At 39.4% G+C, this 21,109-nt stretch overlaps 1 protein-coding gene across 1 annotated transcript in view; it reads left to right on the forward strand.

The window, feature by feature from the left end:
* The window catches only part of EHF (ETS homologous factor), a 33,888-nt gene that overhangs the window by 3,504 nt on the left and 9,275 nt on the right, over positions 1 to 21,109 (forward strand). The window contains exons 2-6 of the mRNA XM_008639379.2: positions 14,745 to 14,844; positions 17,303 to 17,548; positions 17,869 to 17,928; positions 20,264 to 20,332; positions 20,423 to 20,491. Coding sequence (XP_008637601.1) covers positions 14,748 to 14,844; positions 17,303 to 17,548; positions 17,869 to 17,928; positions 20,264 to 20,332; positions 20,423 to 20,491 — 541 coding nt within the window. The 5' untranslated portion in view covers positions 14,745 to 14,747. The remainder of the gene's footprint in view (positions 1 to 14,744; positions 14,845 to 17,302; positions 17,549 to 17,868; positions 17,929 to 20,263; positions 20,333 to 20,422; positions 20,492 to 21,109) is intronic.

Below are 21,109 nucleotides of genomic sequence, written 5' to 3' on the forward strand. Positions count from 1 at the left end.
AGCACATAAAAAGAAAACGGCCACAAGCTTAGTTGTCATTTGTCATTACTAATGACACACAATATTAGGATGTGGTGGAATGAAATGTGAAGGCTTTGTCGTACACAAGGAAATGAACAGAAACATTATTTTTGTAGCTAGCGTAGTTTGTGATGTTTAATGAAGTAAGGTCTCTGTTCAATCTCACAGCTTCATTACTACTGAATTTCAACCATAAACTCATGGAATTTTCTTCCTAATAATAAGTGCCTTGTGAGCATTGGTGAAGTTCAACACCATCTTTGGCAAAGCGCTCTGGCTTCAGCTGCTCAGCCAGCCCAGTGTTCAAGGGCACTTCAAGATCTCTAACCACAAATGTCTGCGTCTGTCCCTCACTGTCCCTGCCTCAGCACACTGCAGCTTACTTGTATTATGGTCTCTGATGATCCAAGGAAGTATTTCTGTAAGTTTTCAAGAGAAGGGTACATTGTAAATTTGGTAACAGTGAAACTCATGGTTAACACTTCTGATCGAAAGGCTAAGCAAAGAAGGATTTGTTCTCACAGCTGGTATACAAAAGAAGTAAGGATTGATTTGGTTTTTGTGGAAGTCATCAGGAAGTCATCTTAGTGTGAGAGCTCCTTTGAGCTCTACTGGGGATGCAGTTTGCACCAAATCCCTCACTGAATGCCTAGAATACTTGGGGCATTTGTTGGTCATTGGTCTACAGACGGGTGAGAATGAGTAAACATGGAGTCATGTAGCCAGTGGAGCAGTTGACAGGCATTTGGCATTTTGCATGTCTCCCTCTGAGGAAGAGCCCTCAAAGGCTGCCTTTCCAAAAGCTGACATTGCACATGGTTATCATTACCTATTCCTCTGCTGATCTTGTGAAATGTGCTTCACAGGGAAAAGTATGAGAACTAGTAGACACAACAGCCAAGTGGAGCTGGGTAATCACTGGTTATAGACAAATAAGATGGGGTAATAAAAAAGAATTGCTTTGTGGTGGTGGAAAGAAAGTAATTCTACCTAAAGGATCTACAAAACTTTAGAATAAAAATTCCTGCCTAGTATGGAGGAAGGATACAGACATAAACATTTGAGATATTTTCTCATCTCACAATCAGATGCAGCCAGAATAGTCTCCTGAGCACCTATAAGTCTGTAAGGATTAAGCAACTATATGTAAAAATATGTTCTATTGCCTAAATTACTAGTGCCATCATAAGAAGAGTTGGTTTTGTTTTTAAAACTGTTCCAGGTAACTAATTTATGTTGCTATATAGTTAAAGAACCCTTGTAAAACTGCCCAAGATGCTATGGTCAGGAATCAGACTAAGTACATGATATAGTGACTACCCCTAAACTTTCCTAATGATTTTTACTGCAACATGTAATTATTATTACACAATAATTTAAAAGCTTGCATCTTGATGATGCACTTTCAAAGTATGCTTGGTTAAGCAATTCTCTTATAGATTGGAGGGGCTTTATCAGGGAGTCAAATTCTGACACACTCAAGGGTGCTGTTCTCATCTCTTTTGCAGTGAGATCTAACATAGTACTCACATAAAAGACTCTTAATATTCCCAGGCACCTGCCCTGACAGAGGAAGATGAAAAAGTTTTAGAAGACTGAATTAATAGGTGCTTAGATAAGTAAGATATCCTCATAGACTTATTAAAATTGGAATGTACAAAATTAAATAGATGCAGTTTTTTTCTACATTTAGTGACTTGCAGATATTCTTACCCTCTGTAAGACTTTTAATGATGGAGCTGTAGTATTTTGCAACAACAGGTAGAAACTTCCTTCTTTAAAATCTTAAATGATTAAATATTTTTGGGCGAGAGTCAATCCCATAAATTTCTTTGTCTGCGTGTTGCTGATTCCGACAGTCACAGCAAACACTCTGCTTTAAGTATATGGAATTATAGATTCATTTAGGCTGGCAAAGATCTCTAGGATCATTGAGTCCAACCATTAACTCAGCACTGCTGAGTCTACCAGTAAACCAAGTCCCTAAGTGCCATATCTACCTGTATTTTAAATATCTCCAGATATGGAGACCCGGCCACTTCCCTGGCCAGCCTGTTCCAATGCTTGATAACCTTTTCGGTGAAGAAATGTTTCCTAGTATTCAGTTAAAACTCCCCTGGTGCAACTCAAGACCACGTTCTCTCATGCTGTCACTTGGCACCTGAGAAAAGAGACTGACGCCCAAACTCCTTTCAGGTAGTTGTGGAGAGTGATAAAGTCTCCCCTAACCCTCCTTTTCTCCTGGCTAAAAAACCCTAGTTCCCTGCCTGTGGGTTTTGCCCTGTGCTGCAGTAGGGTTTTTTTGCAGGAACACGTGCATGGCCTGAGAGCTGGGGTGCCCAGGGCTGCCCTTCTCCAAACCCTGGACTATTAGCAGCACATCAAGGCATTAGCCTTCCTTATGCTATGACACATCTTCAGTATTTAAAAATCTCGAAGATTTAATCAGTAAAGATAAAAAAAGGACAAAAAACTTCCCAGCGTGTGAAAGTAGCTGTTATAAGGATCTGTGATAATACTCCTTTCCCAGAACATTGTTAAAACAGGTATAATTCCATGGTAATAAATCTAATTTTTGGGGAAAATAGTTGTTTGAAATAGTCTGAAAATATTTTTATTGGTTTTGTTGAGGAAATCTTTTCCAGTTACATTGACAGCTGAGATACACAGCAGTACAGGGGAGCAAAAAGAACTGGAGGGAGCAAGTTTTTTTTTCCAATTTCTAACTCCTCCAGCCTCCCTCCTATAGACCAGCTACAAACTCCACAGTTGCTCTAAGACGTGGCATTCTTGTGCCACAGATAGATAATTGAAGATGAGATTTTAATCTGTTTTACTGGTTACAGGATTATGATGTTATGGAAGGAAACTTGTCCAGGTCAGTCAGTCTAACTAATTAAAAGGCAAAAAATTAAAAAGAGGGGAAAAAAGAAAAGAAAATTTAAAAAAAGAAAAGCAAAAGAAGTAAGCAGGAAAATGAGGAATAAAGGTATTCAGTGAAAAAGAAGGAATGGGATCACAAACTTCACGTCCTGTTTTGGTTTTGAGACAGTCAGAGGCTGCCTGCATTTCAGGATTAGTGTGGTTGGGCTCTGCAGAGAGTTCCCTGGTCACCATATGCACAACAGCCATATTAGGTGAGTTTATTGCTCCCAGCGCAGCTGCTCTGGGGTGATATTACTGCCTGTGTGCCTTAGTTTTGTGCTTCACATTTCTGTCTTTTACAAACAATTCCACATGACAGAGTCGCACATTTGATACTTGAACAACCTGAATATAGGTTTTTACATGTCAGTTAATTCCCTATTGCCAGGGAACTTTCTTTTAAAAATTCCTTTCTTTCATTGTGATTAAAAAAGAATATAAAAGAAACCCAAACAAACAACAGCAAAAAATCCTAAACCACACAAACAAACAAAAACCAACCAATCAACCAAAAAAAACCAAATAGACAAACAAACAACAACAGCAAAAAAAACCCCCAAAAACAAAACAAAACAAAACAAAAAAAAAAAAAACAAGGGAAAAAACCTATAAAAATAGCCACAGTTTCACAGAACAGAAATTTTGAATTTCAGCCAGCTCTGCTTAGGAATTTCTAGCTCATTTTCAGGATCATACATAGGTCAAGGGCAGCTTTTTTGATTTAATACTTCAACTGTAGATTTAATTGTTTGGCTAACTTATCATTCAAATCTCTACTAGTCACATAATAGCCATGATGCATAGAAGAATCTTGGTTTTAGTCTGAACAGGTCTCTTTTTGTCTTGAGAATTCTTTCTCTTGTTTAATACCTTCTCTCTGCCCTCAAAAAAACCACATTCAACTTAACTCATCTGCATGTTGAAAGATTTCCTGGAGATGTGATGCAGTGGGTAGCAATGGAGCTTGAGCTGGAAGACAGGAGTTGGACTGACTTCTCCATTGACTTGTTATGTGACTTAAGTGAATACTTTCAGCTCAGTGTCTCAGTTTTCCTATTTGTAATGTGGATGAAATGCTGGTTCCTTCCTTCGTTTCTGTGTTTTGTGCTATTTACTGCCTTTGCTGTGTGTGCGGACTCTTCCTTCTCTGCTCCATGGTTGTCAGTGTTTCAGGAGTTCTTCCACCACCATAGATGCTGTTAGAGTAGATGAGCCCTGCAGGCTTAATTTTAAGGAGAACTTAAAAGTAGCTCAGTTCCCAGCTGAGAACCTGCTTCTCATGGACTCAATGTTTTTTTTTCCTGTGAAATAGTAGATTAAGAGTTGGAGTGTGTGTGGGTTCATATGGGAAAGCAAACCCTCCCAGTCTTTCAGGTTTTCTTTATCTCTCAAATAAGTTCCTTTACTTTTTACACTTAATTTGCTGCTTTTTCCTAGTAATTTCTGAACCACTGTGTCTTAGCTGCTTTTTCTTCATGTATTTTGTATGATACTACTTCTGACTTTAGTCTTAGAACAGGGTGTTACTTTGACTGGTTCCATTGATGGAAAAGAAAAATATTGAGTTCTTTTCTGACACCAGGTTATTCTGTAGCAAAGGACTACTTGTGAAACAGGAGAGAGTTCACATAAGAATTGAAAGAGCGCATTTGTACAAAAACCCAATGAGAAAAGCTCTACCGTCAAACCGGCCCCGGCTGTTGAGGCAGATGCCTGGCTTTGCTTTTTTTGTTTATATTCCAACAAATCAAAGTTGACCTGTGTTGTTATCAGAGTAGAGCAGCAGGTGCAAAAAAATAACTCTGCTGCCAACTCAAACGAAAGGGTAAGACTAATACCCTCTGGGAGGTATTGAGGAGATAACAGAGCCATGCCAGCAACTGAATTAACGGCTCTATTTACGGTGGGTTTTACTTAATAACCTGCTCCTAACACTGACACATAAATACTCCATTGTATTGTTTAACGCAACCTCTGGAGAAATCAATGGAAACAGGATGGGCAGCTCTTGCTGTGCCAGGTGAGAAGGAGCAACGCCACAGAAGCATTGCTCTTCTAACCACAGGCAGGAGGGAGACAAGGAAGGCGTTCTCGGCTTTTACAGAAGTGGGGAGACATCATTTCCCACAACTGCTTGACTTACCTGTAGAAAGTGGCTACAGAGCAAGGAAACCTCATTCCCCCATTTTCTGGTTGCTTTTAATAAAGGCAGTGAGCATAAATAGGTGGTGGCATATATGTAAAGTACTGTTCCAGTGCCATGTGGCTCTGGGAGGCTCACAATCCTGGTAGCAGGGGGGGAGTAAGCCTGCTGCCACACCCAGCAGTAAAGCAGACAGCTGTTGTGCCGCCACTGGAGTGGGATGCCAGGAAAGTGGTCTTGCAATCTGTTACTCTTTTCACAACAAATACAATATGAAGAAACCGCATGGATACAGCTGGGCTCCAAGTAAATGTTTACTAAAAACACGCAAGCATGAAAGACTGAGTGGTAGGCAAAGTAATGGTCTGACGGAAGCTTTCTGAAACAGGGTCAGTGAGCTCCACTGGGCTGTTTCAATGATAGCCACCCACTTGGGGACAACTTCCTTTTCAAACAGAGGCTCACCTTGGGATACCTGGTAGTCTGGGGAGGAATGCAGGGCAAGCAGGCGTCCTGGATGAAGCTATCCCAGAGGTGGGATCAGCAAGTCCCAGCTTGGTACTGGGGAATGGGGTAGAGGAGTTAATAGCCAAATAAACCCTCTCTGTCATCTCTGCAGAATGACCCTTCCCACCATGAACCTTGCGTTGCCTCTGCTACATCTCCTCTTTGAAATATGCTTTTCCTATCACATCTGCAAAAAGTATGATCATATTGTGGTTAGTCAGGCAGTGGGTTGTAACATGGTATAAATACTTCTATCAACTAGGCTGAATCCCCAGAAAGCTGCATAGTTTAGCATAAAATTCTTTATGCTTAATTTCCAGCTTCTCTGTCCTAGTTAATTTGTGCTGTGACTCTCACATATTTAATGAAGAAGCACAATCAGTTTGTTGATTGAATGAATCAATTAATGTAAAAAGTAGTAGTCCAAAGGGAAGATTTGCACATTCCCCAAGACACTTTGCTGTTTTGGGTCTCCATCCCAAGTTCCTTATTCTGTTTGGTTCTCACTCAGAAATCAGCCCTAAAGAGGAACCTTGCAGTTTCCAGGCAGATGCCCTTTATTAAAACAAAATATATGAAACAGAGTTTACAAAAAGGCAAAAAAACACAATTGCTTTTTTTTTTTGAAAGTAGGCAAATTAGTGGTTGTTACTGTTGAAAACCAGACTAGTCCCATAGCAAAAGAGAAGTGCTGGTGGTGATAGTGGTTGAAGTAAACTTCCACATGAAATACTGGCTGCTGCTGCAGTATATATCCGAGTGGTTGTTATGTCAGCAACGAGTCAGCATCTAATGAGAGCCAAACATGAATACAAACACAGTTATTACTGTTATTATTGTCATTATTCACTAACAACTGAACAGTCACACAGGCCATATTAGCAGTATGGAAAACAGTTCCCTCAATATGCTGTTAGTCTTTAAAGCAATGCAAAGAGAAGCTGTCGTGGAAGGTAGAGGGAAGTGGTTGGGGAACCAGAGCCAAGGGAAAAGGAGAAGGTGTTAGAACATGATGGTAATATTTTGTTAGCTGATGAGGTTCACGCGTAATTATAGACGTGTGGCTTGTCAAGTTACAGGGCCATCTAGAGTGCTTTTTGGCCATTTGTATATTTAGTGTATTGTAAGCAAAAGAAAGGTGTTTAGCAAAAGGAGATTAGGGAGATGAGTTGGCTCCTGGTTAGAGGAAGGATGTACCAGAGAGATAGGAAGGACATGAAAGGAGGTGTGAAGTTGTTCCATGAGGTGTGGTATTAAGTGCTGAAAGAAGAATAAAGAGCAAAGGCAGTTTTTCCCATTATTGTGTTTCCAAGACTCTGTATCCCTGAGGCTAACCTGATGAATCTATGGCAAATGACTTCTAAATATTCAGGAAAAAATGGTTGACCCAAATTATCATGAACTTGCTGAGGTGGTGCAGACAGTAATGAAAGCATCGCTATATACCAGTCAAAGCCAACTCTGAAAAATGAAAAAGATAATAGCCCGCTTATTTTTGGCCAGTTTTTAGTGAATCTGTCTACGTGTTCCAAACATTCTAAGAATACATTACTGCGAGTATAATCCAAACATCTATCACAAGAAATAATTTTTTTTTCTTGACTCTCTTTTGTCTCAGCTCCATGATAGCAATTTCACTAATATTATATGGATCTGTGCACAGAACTTCTGCAAAAAGGAGGAGGAGTTTTTTGACAGTAAAATAAATGATGATATTATTCTATTCATATTCAAAAACTAGTGGCATGGCAAGAAGATGCACATCTAGCCTGTGATGTGACAGAAAAGCATGAGTCTGAAACACCAGATCCTTGTTAAGTGGCAGGTTCCATTTCACTGTTTTCTCTGCTAAAGTAACATGACAATGGGTAAAATTTGCAGAAGTGCAAACCTTTGGTAGTTAACACTGTCAGACACATCTATGCCTCGAGGACTCTCTTCACAATCTGCCTTCTGTTTGCTTCTGATTTAGAAAAACAAACAAACAAAAGCCCTCCTGTTTTAAAAATCTTCCTTTTATTTTCATTTTACTAATGAGTACCTTGAAAATTGAAGTCAGTTCATATGAAGATTATTGGGAAAAAAAGGGGTCAGGGAAAAACAACCTATGAAACTTTGCATATAATCAAGTAATTTTTTTTTCTTGCATTCATAAAGTGAACTTTGTTCTCTCTCAAAAAGGAAACTGAACTATGGTTTTGTCTTTAAATTACATCGTTAAAAGAGAGATAAGAACCAAACCCAAACCCTGGAGCAGAGGGATAGCTCAGATACAGATCTAGATCCTAACTTTTCTACCCAAGGTTCTCTTTAGTTAAAATATATATGCAAGATTTTGAAGCATCCATATGAACATGTTAAAACAACCACCACATATCTCTTACAAAAGTTGCCTTGTAGTGCATCATGAAAATAAGATCTTTAGTAATAAAATATTCCAATCAAGCTTTATTTGATTTTGTTTATCATGATCCTATCTATAATGTAGGTATATGTTAAACACTCCTTTTCTATTCATCTTCCTTTTTCTGGTCTTTCAGTTTACCTTCATGTATACATTTAATATACAAGGTTCAAAGAAAACAAAAGAATAAACCAAAGTCTTCCTTTCCAAAAGCCCACAACAGTAAATGATCAAGGTCTCAATGTGGTCTCTGAAAGCTCACTAAGAGCTCACCAGTTTTGCACATGCAAAGGTGGGTTTATGCATATGAACCACAGCTGTATACTCCAAAAATACGTAAGCATAGAAACATGCACTTCAGAGAGGTGTAGTAGGAAAAAAGATTAGCCCCGAAGGCCCGAACCAGAATCCTGAATACTACGAATTTTGGAGATTATTTAGAAAATTTTATTATAAAAATGTTTCCTTGAATTTTATAGTCATAATGTGATTCAGTAAACAGGTTTTGTTACTATGGCCCAAAGGCACATGAGGTGGATTAAAAATGAAATGCATCAAATGCTCAGTATGTTTTACAACAAATACTGAGTGTGATCAGAGTGTTTCATCATATGAACTTTCTTCAAAGCTTTCTAAGAGTTTTTCAGTTCTCTTAGTTGTGAGTCTTGAGGTTATCATCAAACAGGTCAAGCTGCATAGATTGTCACCTCAGTGGTACCTTGTGGGCCATAGCAATGCGGTCCAAAGTTGAGCTTTTTGTTGTGAAGCAGATGCCTGTGAGTAATCAGCCTGCAGATGATTGTTTCCCTTGAGGCTTCTTTCTGCTCTATAGGCACTTATAGGTATGGAAACAAGGAAGTGCATGATAGCTACAAGTGGATCTACATGGCCAGAAGAGATACTGACACGCTGCAGAAAAGGTCACATCTGAAAGTGAGCCATGGCAAGGATGCTATCTTATCTGGGAGTCTGGCGCAGACACCAAGGATGAACCTGAGACCTTTGCAAATTAGACAGATAAAGATCATAAGGCAATCCTTGGGTCAGCCATAGCTGTATGTATTGACACACTGGCTCAGACTAGGACCCTGGAGCCTTGGTAGTAATGCACATTAAATGAAAGGGAATAAAAAACCCCATAGCAGAAGACCCAAAGCTCACAGTAGCATGCAAACAGGCTTTCAACATTCATATATTCAGTTTGTGCCTGCCCTTACCACCACTGGAGATGTAAAATAGCTGGTTGGAATGCAAAGCAGCTAATTGATCATATACATTACAAGTACAAGGCATTTATGTTTCCAAAGTAGCCATGTGTGTAAAACAAGTCCACGTGCTGTGTCGTACATGTCCTTTGTGATGTTTTGAAAACTCTGCCCACTTAATAGTCTTTTGATTTTTCAAGAAAAGGATTAAAAATCCAGATTTTGTTACTCTTCAGTTGCAATTATCACTTGGTGTTATTTATTTTAGATTACTGTGTAAGTCTTTGACTATAATCCAAGATGCAGTAATGATCTAAAATATTTAACATACTCTGTAGATACTTGTTCCATAAACTCCAAGCCCTGAAAAGCAGGGATTGTGTCTTCACTGTGTACATAACACACTTCAAAGAAAATAGGCCTGGGTGAAATCTACATTTGAAGTTCAGCCATGATGGTAAAAGGGGAAAAATGGGGAAGAATCCCATAGGTAAATATGCCAAAAGAGATCCACCCTTTTGGACACGCCAGGAGGAGCTGCACTGAGCTTGTCTCAGCTAGAAGTCACTCCTAGACTTTGCATAGCTTACAGGTGGAGTCATGGCTTAGTAGTTTCAGTCTGTTTTGCCCTAGACATCGTTGTTGTGTTTTGCGCAGAGTGCATGGCTTTACCAGAGGGATGGCTGGAGGCCCCCTTCCCCTATGGGCCCCTTTCCCCTATGGGCTGCCCTTCCACATCCCCTTAGTTCACATCACAGCTGTGTCCATGAGCAACTTTACAAATTGGTATAAGAGCAATCACTCTGGTTGTACTACTTTAGGCTTCAGTCACTTTCTCTGTACCGCTTATTTGCCTTTCCTGTGTTCAAAATTTTCGTGTCATTTAATATAAGCTGTTCTTGAAAGATTCTGGTTCAAAGAAAGGAGAAACTCTTTATGTGGATGTTAAGATTCATTGGGTTGAATGTGGAAATGGGGATCAGAGTAATTTATTTTCAGAGCACACCTGTAGTGCAATAAAATAATTCGCATAGAGTGCACTATACAGTGTTCAAGGTTCAAGGATTTGTAAACATGTTTTTCTGCAATGCTGCATTTGCTCGACAGGCAGGCCATGGCTCCTTGCTCTTTCCATTGCCACTGTTTACTCAGAGTGGTCAGGTGGTCATGGAAGAGAAGAAGAGCAGAGCAAATGACCTCCTGCTACAGCCAAGTTGCTGGGTTGTGGCTCAGCCAAAGCTCGTCTGGACTCCAGTGAGAGCTTTCACTAAGAGAGGCCTTCAGGGTTTGGTCTTAGAATACCACCTGATATAATGAATGTAGGTGAAAGAATTGGTTTTTTAAAATGCATTAATCCCTTATAATAGGACTCTCTCTCTGGAAAGAATTTTGTTGAACACCTGTGCACAGCTATATTTAACTGTGCTGGTTGAGTAAAGTGTTATTTGCATAGTGTTATAACTCCAGAGATGGCACCTCTTTAGGGGAACAGAATGGGAATGTGTGTACAGACACTTGCTGTGCACAGACATAGACGTGTGTTATGTGTATAAAAATACATGTGATTATATACTCATATGATATTTCATATGTGATTTCATTTATAATGTACCATGTCATAGTAGAGGGACAGATCTCAAGACTTTTTGTATTATTTGCCAAAATCTCAGCTCAGCTAGAATCCCTTTTTAACATGGTTTCCAGAGGAAATGAGGCTTTCGTGGTTTTTCTGTCTTTTGGCTTTTACATTTGGCCTGTAACAATCTTTGAGTTTGATCGCCAGTTTTAATTAAATTTGATATGGGGATAGAAGTCCCAGAGATATGAAGTTTTTACAGGATTAATGAAAACTGGCTGCCAAGTACCGAAGGAAAATCCATTAATACTCGATCTGAAAGAAAGAGTGACGCTTGAGCTCACTGCTTTTGAGACAATGAGATATTATGAATGCCCCAACCGTGGGAAAAACTTCAATCGGCACTCACATCTTACTAGACACTAGAGAATCCAACCACAAGATACACATTCATAGGAAACCAGGCTTCATTAGTTACACAATTCACTTTGATATATGGAATATAATTAAAAGAAAACTGAACATCTTATGTGTCCTTCCCCTTGAGGTTTCACACCCTTTAACCAGGTTTGTCTGTACACTGGGGAGGTTTGAGCTTTTGGCCCTGAACTAATGAGGAACGTGCTGCTTCCAATATCCTGACTCAAAATCTTTTCAAGTATGGGATGAGACACTGCTGTAAGCATAAAATCTTCCATGAATTTTTAGCAAAGAAAGGCATATACAGGATCACATGAAGAAAATACCACTTTAGTTTTCGTACAGAAAATATTGTTGAGCATAATGCTGTATGCTTCCAAGCAAAGGTGTGGAAGTTGTTAGTAGGACTTTATACTCCTCCTGAGCAAAGTGCTAGAATGATTTCCAAATAAGGAACACCCTTGCATAATGTAAAGGAAGTGACCTGAAAATTTTCAAGACACCAAAAAACTCATTCCTTGAATAATACACAGAACTTTGGCAAAGCTTTGGTTAAAGCTAAATCCAGTCCTCTTTCTGTGATTAATGTCATATAGTAAATTCTCCCTCTTAGGCACAATTGTTCCTACAGGTGATACTGGAAATGAATTAAGTTATTCTGGTTGAGATAATTTATTTAGCTTCCAAAACCAGGATGTGTTGATTGATTAAATTGTAAAGCAAGTTTCATGGACATTATTTGAAAAGAATATTAATGTTGTTCAGGGATATGGTGAAGAGCAACTGTCTGCTAGACTGTGACAGGGAGAGGACATTTTAAAGGAAAATAACTAAAATCCAAATCTCGGGAAAAGGCTGTCAGAGTTCTTTTCAGATCTCTAACATGCATTGGTTTTAGTTACTGCTGGGGTAAAAATGCAAGACACATGATTTGGTTTATTTAACTATCCATAGCTTCAGTTGTTGAGTCAAAGTGTCATCGGATCTTTTGGTTTGGAAAGTCACCTGATTAGTTATGAAGAAGAAAGAATTAACTGAATTTTCAGGACAAAATTACACAGAAATCATTTCAGTTCATATGCACTCGTTTCCCCAGACATACTTGTAAGCCTTTCGCACAAGTTATGAAATCTGTGTAGGATCCCAGAAACTACAGAAGTTGCGGAATACAAAACCACATAACACAGCACTTGCAATTCTGAGATAGCTTCTGTAAATGTGACTTCAGATCAATGGATTTAAGTTATGAAGTGCATGTTACAATTTTTTAAAAACAAGTGAATTCAGCAAACTAAGTTTCTAAGTGTGTTTTCCTAAACCTCAAGTTTTATAGTTTTCCTGGAATAGCTGGTGTGCTACCTCACCTCTATTTGATACTGTAATAAGGTCTTTTTCATTAATATTTCATTCATTCATACCTAATTGTCTTTAATGATTTAAACCAAAGTTAAAGAAATAACTTGTTACGTCATCAACCTGTACAGCCTCAGAAGTGTATGTATTGACGGTCAAACATACATTATTGCTTAAAAGTTCTTATACATCAAGTATATAATTTAAATAAGCTATAGGCTGAACACCTTTATAGGCATGATATTGAATTCAAATGCTTCCTCACACCTTCTCACTCACGATACTAAGTCACTTGGCCTATACACAGGGCAAAAAAATGTCTTCTAACTTGTAAAAATATACTGACTGATGCGATAGTCATCTTTCATTTGGCCACAATGGGGCAAGAAGTATCTCTCTCAATTTTAAATATTTTATAACCCCATATACCTACGATGAGAAATTAAATCCTCCTTGCTGGTGGTCACTGAATCACAGTTTGGCTAGAATTAAAAGTGGAAAGCAACTGCCAAATCATCCATGGTTTGATTTTGCCATTCTGTGTAGCTACCAAAAAAAAAAAAAAAGCCCTAAACTAGTTTATATTGTGAAGCACCATTCCCTGCCCTGTGATAAACTTCCTTAAACTTCCTAAGGCTTTGGCTTTTTAAGCAATTGTCGGTAACCTCTCTCTCTCCCTGTCCCTCTCTAAATATATAGGGGGATAGAGGGGTGGGAGGGGAGAAAATAGATACTTGTAACTTTTAAGTTACATGATTTATTTTAAATGACAGAGGAAAAAGCCAATCCAAGTCCTTTCCAGATTGCTCCTTTAAAACCAAGGCTGTTAAGTGTTTCTATTGACTCCTTCTCTTTTACCAAAAAAGGTTGCTGGCATGAGCTTTTACGGGGTAGAGATGTGCTCTCTGTGGATGTTTTTTCACTGGCCTCAGTAGATAAACAGCCAAGACCAGTGACTTTGTCCTTCACAAGTCCATTTTGTATTTCATAACCTTTTTAATTCTAGGGTGAAGGCTGGTTGCATGCACATGCCATCCTGATGTCTAATGTTTTGTTTTTACAGACTTTGCGGCTTTCAGTATTTTTGAACAGGGGCTTGGTTTTGTTTTTTTTTTTTCCTGTGCATATAAGAATTAGAATCCAAAGCCTTTGTAACATTTAACAAATTGCTTTCCCAATCTCCTCAATAATATCTTCGGTTATAATGTATGTTTTTAAACTTTACAACTTCACACAACTGAAAGATAATGTAAAACATCAAGAATACTCATCACTGGAGAATTTCGTATACTTTCATTGGAATGATTAAACATGGGATAAATGTAATATTTTTCTAGAATATCATACAAGTAGGGGTTTTTGTTAAGTATAAAAAAGTAAAGGACAATTTTACTCATGGTGCTAATGCTAAGATACACGGAAAGGAAAGTTTGCTTAAAAGAGGGAATACTGTCTTGTGGGTGGGGTCACTCTAAAATATTGATTCTGTTATAACAGTGGCTGTCTCATTTACAAGATCTTTGACCATCTGATTTATTGGGTGGTTTGAAGTGTATGATCTGAGATATTTGTTACCAAGAAGTGTTACAGACACTGCTGACACAGATCAGATAAGAAACTGGGTCAGCTGACAAGATATTCCCGGGAAGGCTACCTCCCTGTAACATTATATGTAGCCTTCTGTGCAAAGGATTTTCTGAGCAGGGGGTGTAGTCTACTGTATAGTTTCATTTGCAATTATTGAAAAGTTCTTCCTCTCTCCTAAAAAGAAAATAAAAGAAAAAAGAAGAACATGTTTAAATCATATTTCTCTTTAAAGCAGAAAAAAAAAAGCGCAAAACTGTTTGGTATTTCGTTTCTCAAAGCTTGGCAGTTTTCGTGTATTGCTCTGTCAGGATCCTTGTCTTTTCATTCGGCTTCTTTTCTGATTACAGATTATTCATTTATGGATGGGCAGCTGTAGAAACTTGCTTCTTGCATATGCAAATTAATCATGGTAATGTTTATCATAAGGAGATTTTGTGGCAGTGGAAAAGGGGTTGTGTCAACATGTTCTTGATTTCAGTTGTATCTTCTTCTGCAAATGGAATTGGCCTCCTTGCTTTACCTTCAGTGGATTTCTTTTTTTTTTGCCATTTACCTCTTGGACTAGACGCCGCTCACTAAGCAAGCTGTTTGATTCACTTACAGATCATGATTTTGGAAGGAGCTGGCAGAATGAGTATCAATTCCAGCAGCAATCTACTCCACCAGCAGCCTTCCTGGACAGATGGATATTCTACATGCAATGGTAGGAGGAATTCAACTGCTCTGAGCCGTGTTCTTTTTAGGGAGGCCAGGGGAAAGGGGCTGCTACACCTTTAAACATGTACAAGTATTATTTAGTAGTACTAAATTACTGGAGTTTCACTTCTGGTAAGAAAAATTTCCAGTTACTTTATTTGTAAAAAGCTGAACTTGCAAAAGGAACCAGTTTATTGTTCATTTCCTTACTGGCTCTTTTTCTTAAAATTTAATGGTGTTGAAAGTGCCAGAAATTCTCTCTTCTCAGTCCAGAATCCTTTCTCTCATACCTTTACCCCTTGCGCTTGCTCTGAACCAACATTACTCTTTAATGCTAATCACCCCTCTGGCTTTCCAGGGAAATAGTATTTTGTTTCTTTGCTGTATTTGCTTTTTCTGCTCAAATTACTAGATAGCTTTCTAATTAGACTGGCATTAGAGCACTAGATAGCTTGTGGCTTGTGGTTTTATCTCTTTTTTTCTACTTACTGTTTTCTGATTATATATCTGTGTACATAAAAATGTATTCATATATATTCTCTCAGTATAAAAATATATATATAAACCTATATCTTTATGTATAGTGCTTGACATAAGTTTAAAATTCTTTTCATTATTCAATGGACACATAAAACTTAAAATCTAAGCATACAATCTCATACTGCAGTTATCCTTCTAATCCAAATAATGCTGCAACAAAAGTTACAATTAAAGTTCCCACTTAATGAAATGCTTATGCTTTTTTATGTGTAATTTCTAAATACGCAGGAATACATCAACATGTGCCTAATGAATGTGCCTCTCTGTCTATAACAGTGTCATAGAGAAAAAAAGTTCTATCTGAGTTTCACTTTTCCCACAGGATTTCATGGGTGGAAACGGTGGGGGTCTATGTCAAATTTCCAGTGTGAAGCTCCTCAGGATTCACTTATGTTTTAGAGAGACAGGAAGCTCAAAGCTCAGACCAGCCTGTGCAGTAATTCACCACTTCACTTACTTTTTATCTAAGATACTTTTTTCCTCTCACTGAAGTATCTTTGCTAACATTAGGATTCTAGTGGCCTCTGAAATCACTTTACTCTTCTGAAGTGATAGGAATACAAATCAACCTCCTTTTCAGGGCATGTATGACAGCTCCAGCAAACCTTTTTTCTCTGACATGCCACACTTTTAATCCTTTCCACACTCATTCCCCAAATCCTTCAACAGGAGGATGAAGAACAGTCCTGCAAACTCCCTAAGTTACTTAACACAGGCCTTGTTGGCTAATACTGGTAAAGAAGGCTAAACAACTGTGGGGATTGTTTTTGTGTTACCTGGAAACTGTGTCCTGTATCTCAGCAGAAGAGACCTGAGGTCTAGTGCACCTGAGTTAAGGTGATTTCCTAAAATGTGCCAACTCTGATGCTTGTGGTCCTCTAGCAATATCCACTGTTGTCAGTATTTCTTGCTGTGTGGTTAGTCTTTTTCTAGAGGAGACTGGGAACAGATTGCTGCCATATCTTGGAGTGGGGCCACTGCAGAGCTAGGCCATGGCAGTCTCTCCTCCTTCTGCAATCTCTCATTCCCTCAGCCTTAAACACTTCATGCACTTGTGAACATTTTATCTCACCGTCACCTCTGTCTGGCCTAGTCTGTTTTCCTCCTTTCCCAGGGAATAAATTGCACTGAACTCTGTGAGGACAGACCAAAGCAGTCCTGCCTTTGCTCTTATCTTACATAATGATCCCATCCCATGTACAATTTCTTCCATTTGCACATGTAAATTATTGTCATGCAATGACATACAACTGAGAGCAGTTTAAGAGATTGCCAAGAAAGGACTCAGACATTCTAACAAGAACATTAGACAGCTTCCATAACTAAAAATGAGTTTTACGACTACATTCAGAAACCACTGTACATAACTACGGCAATAATGTGCATCCATCAGAATGCCAACTCTGTCATGAAACCATGGTCCACACTGATAGGCTTTTACCATGGAGCAGTATGAGAGTGCTTTAGCTTTTAACCTTCCCTTTTCTAACCCCACAATTCATATTCAGCTCTTACTAAGTTCTTACTCAAAGAAAGTTTTCATATTACCTTATGAGAGTTTTGGAAGGCTTTTCCATCATTTTCTGATACAATAAAATCATTTTCCCATATACCCCTTTTCAACAGTACTTCTGTAATGTATCCTCCCTCAGAGAATTTTGGTGTATTTAGCCAACATTAAAAAGTTAATTCCTGCAAATCAGTCAGCCAAGACGTGTAATGAAATAGTGCCCAATTTTTAGTTGTAGAACTGTGGCCAAAAGCCCCGCAATACCTTCTCTAGCAATAGCTACGGAGCCAGTGTTAAGCACTGAGAAAAGCATCTAGATCTGTAGACTTCCAAGGTGTGCAGTTTGGCTATAGATCTTTATTGCTGGTGACTATTATGCTATCAGAGAGAGTAAATATTTTTTTTTCTTTTCCAGTATCCAGTAGCTTCTATGGAACCCAGTGGCATGAAATACACCCGCAGTACTGGACTAAGTTTCAAGTCTGGGAGTGGCTGCAGCACCTCCTTGATACCAACCAACTGGATGCCAACTGCATACCTTTCCAGGAGTTTGATATCAATGGGGAACATCTGTGTAGTATGAGCCTGCAGGAGTTCACTCAGGCAGCTGGGACAGCAGGACAACTGCTTTACAGCAACCTTCAGCACCTAAAATGGAACGGTAAATAGATATTAGAGAGAGACACATGTACAGCGGTCTGAGTTCTGAGATCTTCAGAAGTCACTTACGTTCCCCAGAGACCTGCCTGGCAGATTATATTTGCTATGTTTTCTATTTGGCTTACAGCTCATTTACTGTATTGCTAAATTTCTTAGATATGACTTAAGGCAGAAATCTGAAGGACCAAGAGGAGACAGTATGTTTCCCGTTCCAAAAGCAGCCCTCTGGCACAGGTGTAGAAGTTGCTGCTTGGAGCTAATGCATTTGATTCCTCTGTGCTCATTCTCATACCTACTATCTGCCAATTTGCTTTCTTGCAGGCCAGTGTGGAAGTGACATGTACCAATCTCATAATGTCATTGTGAAGACAGAGCAAACAGGTGAGTAGCAGTTGGGTAAATTGTCTTTTGAAAAAGGGGGACCTTCCAAGAGAGACAAATAAAAATGGCATTAAAAATGGAAAGTGTATCGTGCAGAATTAAAGAAGTAATACAAATGTCAGTCAGTGCCTACTTCTGACATTTCAGGTAATGCCATGTGCATGTGGCCACTTTTCCTGGGAAACCTCTGCAGTATCAGCACTCTACACTGATGTTCAGAGTTTGGACTAGTTTGAGGAGCTCAATGGAGGCAGCTTTGTAGAGGACTTCATTCTATGCTTATTTCAGCAGATTTCAAAACAACTATTAACAATATGCTCAGAAGAAAGAAAGAAAGAAAGAATATATTGTGCTGTTAATGTTTGAAACTGGAGGACATTTCCAAAAAAAACTGCTTGAAGAGAAACCAAAATGTTACATTTTAATTTCTTCATGTTTCAATGAAACTGAAATTCAGGCAGTAGTTTGCTTTGATCAAATCTGCATTTTTCCTGTTGCTGTTCTGTTTCTGAGTGTGTTCATAGCTAGATCCCTTTCCTCCCAGGACTTTGTTTCACTGAGAAAAGAACTTCAGCTTGGTTCAACCGTTCTCTTTAGGCACAATTATTTTCCTGGTTCCTTTGCCAGATCACACCTGTCCATATCCACACACTGTCTATCCCACTAATCCCAGCCTCTTTGTATGTAGGTGTGTCCATGAGCCACGTTTTGATATCTGCTGGCAGAACAAATACAGATCTGTTGCATGTGGCATCTCCAACAGATACTGTCAGCCTGTTTATCCAACTAACCTGCTGGAGCCCAGCCTTTCCAGCCAGGGACACTATCCACCTTCTCCTTGCAGCAGGCAAGGATTGCAATCTGCAGTCCACTCCTGGCCTGTGCCATATGGGAGCTGTGCATGAGGCAGCCTCGCTGCTTTCCATAGAGGCAGCTCCAGTAATCCTTTTAAGTCCCCATTTATGAGATCCTGGTATAATACTATTTCCTCCTCCTAGTAGAGATGAGGGCAAAGTACCTCAGCTGCACATCCTGGAAAGGACTAAGTGATGGATGGTTCCTCCTGGATGTGCTGAGTCAGGAGTGGCCTGGTAGGGCTCTGGTGATGCCAACCACGGGCAGTGGGAGTGGGTGCTGCATGTGGGGGAGCAGGAATTGTGGATTAGGGCTGCTGGGCTCCTTGTGAGGCAGCAGGGACAGGGCTGGTGGTTTTGAGGGGAAGCCCGGCTCACTCCAGTAAATCATCACAGCTGCAAAGACATGGATACTGAAAAAGGCCAAAATGGGAAGGTAAACACTGTCCCCGTGTTCTGGCTGGGTAAGCCCTGTTTTCAGAGGCAACATTAGGCAAATCAGGTGTCCAAGCAAGCAAAGGGTGTGTGCTGTTGTAGGAACGCAAGCTCTGGGTGCCCAAACATGCAGCTGTTAGTTAGCATGCCTGCTGAATTCCTATGTCATAAGTGGTAACGTAGCCAAACATGATGATTTACCTGTAACTCATTTTGGGGTTTTTGATTTCATTTATATGAACATGAAAAAAATTAGGTTTAACCTAGATTTGAACCTTGTATCTCATCCTTTTTGACCTAGTTTCAAAAGAAAAAGAGATTTTTAAGGCTTCTGACCTTAAAAATGCACTGTGAAGGAAGTAATTTCCAGACCAGTGTTCAGGTCATAAAGACAATACTTCTGTTTTGCTTATATTGATCCATATGACCAGAAGGTCACTAAAAATTATTCCTCTTTAATGATGAAGGTGGTTTTTAGGTTAAGGATGGGGACTTGGTGTGCCTGGAATAAAATGGCCCTTCATCTAGGATTAGGCTTTGATGTTTCTCACTATGTGCTTAAATATGAAGCTCTGTTTCAGAGAGGACTTTCGAGTTCTACCATTATAGAAATAAGTACTCATCATAAGCATCCTTCTGTTTTACTAGATATTTGAGAACACTTTCATCTCTGTGGCTCCAATGCACTGTCACAATCATCAGGGGCTGAGAGTTCAGGACTGGATTGGGTAGAATTAGAGTTGATCTGGCATAGGAAACCTCCTCCAAGGCCAGGCATAAGTGATATATTAGTCAGGAAAAGGAAGAGCATACTACATTATTTCTGAAAGTCTGTGCTTTGTGTAAATACATTTGCCTGAATATGCAAAACTCCATGCATAATTTAAGTGAAAGGTAATAATTTTGTACTTAGCCCCTTCACTTCTTGGTTCCCTTGACAACTTTTTTTTTGCACATTCTTAATTGTCTTTGTGCTCAATACTTACCTCTGTGCTAAAAAATTTTCTCTTAGTAATCTGATTTTCCTTTTGGTCCTTTGCCTTCAGATCCGTCATTGATGGTGTCCTGGAAAGAAGAGAACTATCTTTATGACAGTGGCTATGGTAGCACAGTAGGTAACTAACATCACAATACTTCGTGCATTCTGAGATGGCTTTATTGTTGTCGGAGGCTATTAGTTTAAACATCTTCTTTTTAATTCCCAGAGTTATTGGACAGTAAAACATTCTGTCGTGCTCAGATTTCCATGATGACACCTAGTCACCAATCTTCTGGTAAGAAACTTGTAATTATATTTTTAATTGTTTGTCACTTGTCCCAGAGCTACCGACATGCAATAGTCTCTGTGGTGTTCTGTTGTAGGATTACATCTGAGCCTCCCGTAATTTTAAACTAAGCAATGATGATTCTGACAGATTTATTAGCTGTCATTATTACAATAGGTTTCTTTAAAGAAATACTTCTGTCTTCTCTCTGTCAAGAGAGAGATGATCAAATAATCTGTAATCTCCACATATCTTTTAAAGTGACTGAGTCAAAGGGGTAAACTCTAGTGCCGGAGAGACGAGACATTCCAGCTACACCATGCTTTTCTGTGGTATGGGCAAACGAGTGCCCTATTCCTCCCCAGAGGTGCCCGTGATTCATGCTGAGTAGGTTGCTGGGTTTGGGGCCAGGTCCGGGTTGGCTGTGGGCAGGCACCAAGCCCCGTGCCCAAATGCACCGGCACAAGGGCTTCCTCCTGCAGCCTTTCTCAGCTGACTGCAGGGTACTCACTGAAACTCCCTTGCCTTCCATGAGGGAGAGTAAAAACGTGCCTGCTAAAGGGCAGGAGAAAGGGCAAACCTGTTTGCTGTAATGCCTGGTGAAAGCGCAGTCTGTTCACACGTGTC

This window comes from Corvus brachyrhynchos, unplaced genomic scaffold, assembly GCF_000691975.1.
Source record: "Corvus brachyrhynchos isolate BGI_N302 unplaced genomic scaffold, ASM69197v1 scaffold115, whole genome shotgun sequence".
Taxonomy (NCBI): Eukaryota; Metazoa; Chordata; class Aves; order Passeriformes; family Corvidae; genus Corvus; species Corvus brachyrhynchos.